This window comes from Vollenhovia emeryi, unplaced genomic scaffold (genome assembly GCF_000949405.1).
Source record: "Vollenhovia emeryi isolate VEMERY1.0 unplaced genomic scaffold, V.emery_V1.0 DF939187.1, whole genome shotgun sequence".
Taxonomy (NCBI): domain Eukaryota; kingdom Metazoa; phylum Arthropoda; class Insecta; order Hymenoptera; family Formicidae; genus Vollenhovia; species Vollenhovia emeryi.
This window is the reverse complement of record NW_011967179.1, coordinates 304,085-312,685: the sequence shown is the minus strand read 5'-3', so window position 1 is coordinate 312,685 and position 8,601 is coordinate 304,085. Positions and strand designations below refer to the sequence as shown.

The window sequence follows — 8,601 nt, the reverse complement described above, 5'->3', positions numbered from 1 at the left end:
CGTATGATTGAGTGTATTTTTTCATAAGGGTTCTAAACCAATAATAACGTTTAATTGCTAATATAATGGATAATATAAAGTGTAACATAGCGGTCCGGTCCGCTGGGCAGGTTTAACGCTCCAGTCCACGACATTGCGTTGTTACGCGACCATGGAAAGGCATCGATCCCGATACACAGAGGCTACACGCCGATTTACTTTCCCTTCGAGGATATCGAATACCTTTCGAGTTTCAAACATTCGAGCGTCGAGCATTCCACGATAGTTTTAATTCACGCGCGTGTCGTGTATCAGAATGTAAGCAGAAATCGAGGATAGGGAAAGGATTTTCTGTGTCGCGCCTTCAATTAAACTAATTAGAGTTTAACTTTATTCAATAACATATTAAGTATAACGTAACGATACGATTTGGTATACACGTGTAAGGCTGGTATTACATTTGCCGTACGACAAAGTAAAGTGTGTTGATTGGCTGTAAGACAGTAAAATTCTCGAGTGTATCTAGAAATTTTCTATTCAGCAGCCAATCAACACGCTTAAAAAATTTGCCGTACAGCTGTAACGTCAGGCTAAGATGGATAAATTATACGTTTAAATACCAGTAGACATAAAACGAGAATTCCTTCGACAAGTTTTGCACAGTGATCAACAGAATGATTGCGACACCTTTTTTAATGAGTTTACGCGCATTTAGGTTCCGATTTACGTTCCAGAACATTTTCTCTGAAGGAAATTTTACTCGAAAAATAGATCGGAATGGTTTCGGAACGGCCATCGAGTAAAATATTCCTCGGAGAAGAAGATTTAGAAACGTTACTCTGAATCTAAATGCACCTTCCTGAACTCACTAAGAAAAAGTGTCGCAACCATTCTGCCCATCACTGTACGCACGGGGTCGTAATTGCTTTAAAACATGAAATTGCATTTCTTGACGCGCATGTTCTGTATCTAAGGCCGGTATTCGTAGTCAGATTTTGTATTCAAGATCGTTTTGAATTTATCTAAAGTTGCTGATGGAACATTCCATTGACTATGGAGTATCCAAAGATGATCTTAAGACGGTCTTGAATATACGATCTGACTATCAATATCTAAATCTATTCGTTAGGGCGTTAGTTTCTCGATGACAATTTGAAAATAATTAATTTCTTACAACAATAAAATGTAACATTATTACGCATATATTATTAGGCACGAAACTCGAATTGACATGCAGCATATTTTCTAGTTGGTTGCATTTTATTCGCGTATCGGGATCTAGTTTCACTTATTACTATAATAATATTAACTATTTAATATATTATGTTTTTTACTAAGGCATTAACGGCCCAAGAACATGGAATTCACGTCACTGTTGACGTCCACGTTTATTGAGTGTTGGAGGAACAATATATCGCGATTCCCATCTCATCAGTGTATCCCAGAGTGTAACGCACGGTAGTTCTAGCGTACGCTAGACTTCGCGATTGCGAGTGCTGAGAGTGCACAGGAAGCGGACCATTTCGCGGGTCGTCTAGAACAGAGCGCATGTAAATTACGGAAGGGACGGCATAATAACACCCACGCGTGAGCGTAACGTCCGTCATTCGCGACGGACGCGGAGAGCAGATCGGGGAAGACGGAAAATATAAGCGCGCGTCATTCCGTCGTGACGGGACAGGTTCAAGGGATAAAAGGACAGGATGAAGCGACTAGCGGTTCTCGTAACGAGCGCCAGACGACACTCAAATGTCACGAAAGTGGTGCGTTTTAAGGGAAGTGGCTAGGGAATCGGCATTTGTAGCTCGTTTTTGTATTTAAAATCGTCTTAAGTACAATCTTGAGTTGTCACGCGGAATTTTCTCCAAAAATTTATCCTGAAAATCATGTGATTGTGGGACAACATGACATTTTAAAGAACTTTATGAGAGTGTTTTACATATTTTACTAGTAAAGTGTATAGTAAAACTGGTAAAAAACTTACATAAAGTTCTTCAAAATGCCATATTATCCCACAATCACATGATTTTCAGGATAAATTTTGTGAGAATTTTTTTCTCAATCTTACCACACATTTTACAAAAAACTCCCATAAAATTCTTCGAAATGCCGTGGTGTCCCACGGTTGTGATTTTCAGGATAAATTTGAACAGTAAATTCTCTCCGTGTATAAATCAATCACAGAGCCGTCCTAGATCTCAAGACATTGCTTAAGACGATTTTGAAATAAGAGCGACTGTGTGTGTGAATACCGGCCTGGGTTTCTCAAATCGCGAAGACTTGCACGTTATAGTTTCGTACATCGCGAATTTCCAAGTCGTCGCATATTACTCATTTTTTTTAAACATTTTAATTCCTTATTAATTTTACAAATTTGTTTTCTGTTTCTCTTCCCCAACATTTCCACATGCATAGGGTAAGATTGTTATTATTGCAGGATAATTTTTAATTACGAGAGAGTCTAATACGCGATTGCCGCGTTGTACAGACACTTTATATAGGGTGTCCCAGGATAAAAGGCCAATATTCTGAGAGGTGATAGTATCGGTTATCTTAAGCAAAAATGTTCATATGAATATATGTCCCATTCCCCACTGTTTCCGAGATAGAGCTATTTGAATGTACAGTTGCAAAATTACTGACAATACAGAAATACTACGTACTATTTCTAATATTTACCGTTCAAGTGATACATTTTTACAGATCATAATAAATTTAAAAAATTCCACCGTTAACAACAATGCATTTTTCAACTCTTGTGCGAACATGGCGTGTTGCTCGTTCGACATTTGTGAATATACGAGGCTTTTTGAACATTTCTACAATGTTATCGGCACAACAGTCACCAGACGTTTATGAGATTGGATGAAGGGTGAAGTGTACAGAAAACTACGCGAGACATTCAAGTAGCTCTATCTCGGAAACAGTGGGGAATAGGAGATACATTCATATGAACATTTTTGCTTAAAATGACCGATACTATCACCTCCCAAAATATTGACCTTTCCTCCTGGGACACCCTGTATCTATTAGATATCCATTGGATATTTATTAGATATTTTGTTCCATGTGGCGCCATAATACCCGAGTTTACCCTAATATTTTATATAAGTTAGGCCAACGGCACACGATACTATTCTTCCCTACTGGATTCCTTACGAGAGCCAATCAGGATTCAGCTTTGAGTCACCAGATCGAAAACTCTGCATCTTGACTGGCTCTCGTAGGCGATCCAGTAGGAAAAATAGTATCGTGTGCCGTTGGCTTTCTTCTTCAATCATTCTATTGTTGGTGCACTGAGTTTGCGCGCGTACTGCGGAAACGTTTTGGTGGGAGGGGGGCGCGTTCTTTGTATTTAAATGCTCGCTCGTCGTGACACGTTGATTATTCAGCATCCAACAATTCAATAATAATTAATTAAGCTACTCGCGCGCGCGCCGATTTGAACGTCAATCGATAATTGAGAGACGTGTACGTGACGGAAATACCACTCCGGTTCGCGAAATAAGATAAATCATCTAACGGCTCTCTCTCCATCGATCATTCGCCGATCCAAACACTATCCCGCGCTCATAAACGCCCGGATTATCGAGATCCGCTTTGCAGCGCGCCGTCAATGGCGGTATAACGGATCAACCCTTAAAACCGCGGCGCGTCCCCGCCGCCGCGGCGGCCCTACGCTTCGATTTTTTACGTTGGCGCGTCATGTGCTCGATACGAGCGCCTTCGCCGCTTGTCGGAGTGACATTACGGAGTTGGAGTCGAGCGCGCGCGGCGGGAGAGCGTTAAAGGGGGGAGCGTACGAGCGCGCGGGAGAGCGAGGGAGAAAGACGGCGCGCGGAAGAAAGGAGGGGTGATTCGGCGAGCGCGCGCGCGCGTTTACGCGCCACTACACGCGGCGCACGGCGCGCACGGACGGCACACGGGCGCGCGGAAGTGAAAAGAGAGAGGAGGGCTGTTGGCCGCGCGAGAGAGAGGCGATCTCCGTCGGCGCGGGATTCGCGCGTAGCGGGGCAGTTGGGAGCGCGAGACAGGCGCGTTCGCCTTTCGACTATACGGCCGAGGGGGTTTTCGCTGTGTACCACGGCGGCGAGGCGACGCACGCACGCACGCACGCACGCACGCACGCATGCCGCACGCCCGCGCGCGCGCGCGCGAGAACGGCGAGGCAGAGGCAGAGGCCCGCGGAGCGGAAGGTACTTTCGATTTCGTCGAGTGGGCCGGCTGTGTACGCGCGGTGCCCGTGGCCGCCGCGCGCTCCAGGAGGCGGACCCGCCAGTCATCGCGCGCTACGGCGACGGCGCGTGTTTATCGCGCTCGTGCGGTGCCGTGCCGTGCCGTGCCGTGAACGTGGACGTGCCGACCGTCGCCGCAGTGCCGTGCGCGTGTGCGACGCGGGTGTCTGACAGCGCGCAGCACAGGTGCAGGCAGTCGGCGTCGCCGTCGGGTCGTGAGCTCGCGGCAGGTGGACAGTGATACAGGAGCGCGGTGAGACGCGGTGTGTGCCAACAACGGGGCGAAGGGGAGGCCAGAGAGAGAGGCGATCGATTGTCGCGCAGGAGCCAACGGCGGGGCCCTTTTCACGCCGCCGATCGACCGGCGGGCGCCGGAGTAAAGACCCCGGGGAGCATGTAAATATCCGCCGCGGAGAGCGCGACGGAGCAGCGAACGTCGCCGCCGCCCCCCGTCCACCTCTCACCCTCGCGAAACGGTGCGTTGGCGCGCGTGCTCGAACCGTATGCTCGGCGGTCATCGATTTTGCGCGGCCGGTGCGCGGACCCCGTCGCCGGTAAGGATCGCCGAGTGCGAGAGCATGCGGGGGACGCGCGACCGCGCGGTCGGAGGGAGCGCGTGAAGAGCGACGTGCGTTACCGACGCACGCACGCACGCACGCACGCACGCACGTCGCGGTGTCGCGCCGCGAGCAAGTCGCGGGACCGAGACGGAGAGAGCAAGAGAGAGAAAGCTACCAACGGCGCGCGTCCAACATGGCTACCGCCGGCAACGAGGCGAGCGGTAACAGCAGCGGCGGCGGCAGCGGCGGCGGCAACGTGCCGCAATGGAAGCGCGACCTGATACAGCGTCGCCGTCAGCAGAGCAAGGTCTTGGCGAACAACGGCGCGAGCGTCAAGCTGTGCAGCGCGATGATAGGCACGTCGTCGTCGTCGGTAACATCGGCGCCCGACGGCGCCGCCAGCGAACAGAGCGGGCTCCGCGCGACACGCTCGGCGCCGAGCGGCGGGAACAACACCGCGTCGACCGCCGCCGCGGCTTGCGGGGTTGGTGGTGGCGGCGGCGGCGGCGGCGGCGCGTCGCTCCCCTCCCCCTCCTCGTACCACGCGAGAAGGCCGCCGTCCGGTGGCGCCACCTCCGCTTCGCCGCCGGTGGCGGCAACGGCCGCCGATTTCGCGTCGCCAGTCGCGTACAACATGCGCCTCGAGGTGGACCTGTCGCTCTGCTCGGACGCGGAGGATGTTGTGAACGGCGCGGCGACGGCTAAATTCGCGGACGTCCCGTCGGAGCGGAAGCTGCCGGAGTACTTGGGCGAGGAGAGCGAGGAGGCGCGAGCGACCGCGAGGATGAGCGAGGGCGGCGAGACGCGGCCGGCCGCCCCGGCCGGCAGACGCGCAAGGGAGACATCGTTCGATTCGAGGGCGCCGGGGGGCCCGCTGTCGCGCGTCGCGCCACCGAGTCGCGCCTCCAACGAGGACGCGGAGAGCGACAGCTCCGAGGAGCTGCAGTACGGCCCGGGGATCGTCAACAAGCTCAGGTGCAAGTACCTTAACCTCACTCTGCGCGAGACGAACAAGAGCCGCGCGTCGGTGCAGCGGTTCCGGCGCGCGGCCAGCCTCGAGGATCTCTTGGACCGAGACGACGACGAGGCGTCCAGTCACGAGAAGACCACTGCCGGCAGGAAGTACACGAGGCGGAGCGGCGGTGGCGGCGGCGGCGGCGGCGGCAGCAGCGGCACCGTCGCCGCTCCAAAGACCGACAGGTACCGAAACGCCTCCAGGGGCAACGACTCGATGAAACGGGCGCGCAGCGTCGAGACCTTGATGAGGTACAACAGCGTGACGGCGGACGAGGCGACGAGCGCGCGCCAGGTTCCGGTCGCCCGGCCGGTGACGAACGGCGTTCGCCAGGAGCCGGTCAACGACCACATCATACTCGTGGACCGTACGTCCGTGAAGATCGAGAGCCGGCTGAGCGAGCTCGACCGGCCCAAGCCGATCAACAAGCCCAAGAGGATCAAGCCGGTGCTGGCGGAGACGGAGCGGCCGCCGCCGGATCTAGTCAAGACCACGATGAGGATCTTCGAGAGCTCGGCGAGGAAGCTGAAGCCCAAGGGCGAGGTCGCCGCCAAGGTCGCCACCTTCAAGACCATCAACGACACGTTCAAGGCGCAGAAGAAGCTCGCGCAGAAGCCGCCGTTGCAGCCGAAACCCTTCGTCAACGGCGGCGCCCGCACAGGCGTCGTCGTCGTCTCCCCGAAGAAGATCGCGCTGCCGCGCAAGCCGACCGCGGAGCTGATCGAGACGCAGGACGGCAAGGAGGAGTATCACATAGACGGCGTCATCACGGAGCCGATCGCGCAGTCGGTGTCCTCGGTGGTCAGCAAGTTCCAGCAGATCGAGAAGTCGCACTCGTCCTCCCCGTCGCCGGAGCCATCGAGCTACAAGCTCAAGTTCTCGCCGGCCAACAGCCCGGAGCCGCCGCAGACGTGCAAGCCCAAGTCCGCCGCTCTGGAGATCGCCATCAAGTCGCCGCCGGTCACGCCGGTGCTCTCGCCGAGGATCCTGTCGCCGAGGCTGCAGAGCCCGTCCTCGCCCGTTCGCCCGGGCACGCTGAGCCCCTCGTCCCCCGTCAAGGACCTGATCCGCGTACAGATCCCGAGTCCGCTTCACAAACCGCCGCTCCCGCCGAGCCCCGTCAAGGGGGAATCCTCTGCGAGAACGGAGCCGGAGTCCAAGCTTCTTCGTTTGCAGATCGAGAAGGAGATCGTCCCGAGGGCGAGCGCCGAGGGTGCCCGGCAGGCTCGCGTCTCCGAGGAGGAGGAGGAGGAGGACGATGCCGATGCAAGGTCGGGCCGCGTCGCGCTCGACGGGGAGAAGAGCGTCGACGAGGAGATCGTGGACGGGCCGAGGACCATCTCCAAGACCGCCCTGGACAACATCGGCAAGGCGGGCACGACGATGCAGTTCGACTTCGGCGACCGGTCCGCGTGCGACAAGAGTTACTTGCCGGGCGCGAAGCAGAACGGGCAGAAATCGGCGGACGAGCCCGTGCCGGAGGAGGACCGTTGCGCCAAGACGGAATGCGGGAGCAAGGTGAGCGCACCTGCCGGCGTTGTGGCCTGCGAGATATCGTCGAGGTTGCAGGAGAAGCTCGAGCCTGAGGAGGAGAGCGACGGCAAGGACATCGAGGAAAGGCAGCTGATCGTGCCGGAGAGTAAACCCATTGGCGCCATCTGCAGCCTGGGCTTGATCAGGACCGCGACGACCACCGTGACGACGGCGTCGTCGGCAGCGGCGGCGGCGGCGACGTACTCGCAGAGCAACAACGAGACCAAGACTATACGGTGCCAGCAGAAGAGCGAGTTCTCGCCGCCGCAGAAGCAGATCGGCATCATCCGGCCGCTCGTCTGCACGAAGACGCAGCATCCGCAGCAGAGTCTGAGCAATCGTGAGCTCGAGAAGAATCTGATCAATCGGGTCAAGAGCATCGAGCAGCCGACCAAGGTGGTAGTGAGCCTGAAGAGTGCCGACGAGATACAACCCGCGAAGAAGACAAGCGCTGGAGGCGGTGGCGGCGGCGGTGGTGGCGGCGGCGGCGGCGGCGGTGGTGGCGGCGGTCTCTGGGACACGAAACCGTGGAATCAGCAGAACAACACGATGGTGTTCAACTTCAGCAACCGAAAGGACGTGCCGGATTACATAGAGAACGACGGCCTTATCATCAGGAGAAAGCGGGATAAGCCGAAGGTGAGTCTTCAATTTGCACTCTCTTTTAGAAATGCAAAAAGCATCGGGAACTCGTCGAAGCTACGACGTCGCAATTATGAGAACAATTCGCACGGGTTTCGTCGCTGAAGGACTTGGGATCTTGTTGCCAGCAAAATGGACCCAGTATTTGTTTATTAAAATCGTTTGAAACGAATTGGGGGGGGGGGGAAGTATTTCAAATATTAGTATTATATCCGAGAATAATATTTAGTCTGTCAACTATTTTATTTTATCAGTGATTTTTTTTATTGACCGTATCTGGCAATTTTAATAATACAGAAGATTTATTGCGAAAAATATTACCTCAGCCAGGGTTTCAACCTGGACTTTCCTACACGCTAGGCGAGCGTCTCAACCAATTCGACCATCGAGACATATTTTATTTTATTGATATTATTATAAATGAAGTCGAATTAGAAACGAATCGAATTGATAGCTAATTTTACTTTTTTTAAACAAATGAATAAATTTTATTCAACTAATATTCTAAATCGAATTGAAATGAATACAATAGCTAGAATATTTATAAATATTCAACTATTTTATTTTAGTTCTATAAAAGGAAGTCGAATTAGAAACGAATCGAATCGATAGCTAATTTTACTTTTTTTAAACAAAC

At 53.4% G+C, this 8,601-nt stretch overlaps 1 protein-coding gene across 1 annotated transcript in view; it reads left to right on the top strand.

The window, feature by feature from the left end:
- The first annotated feature begins 4,967 nt into the window (after positions 1 to 4,967).
- The window catches only part of LOC105562515, a 59,709-nt gene continuing 56,075 nt past the window's right edge, over positions 4,968 to 8,601 (top strand). The window contains exons 1-2 of the mRNA XM_012013422.1: positions 4,968 to 5,233; positions 5,327 to 7,961. Coding sequence (XP_011868812.1) covers positions 4,968 to 5,233; positions 5,327 to 7,961 — 2,901 coding nt within the window. The remainder of the gene's footprint in view (positions 5,234 to 5,326; positions 7,962 to 8,601) is intronic.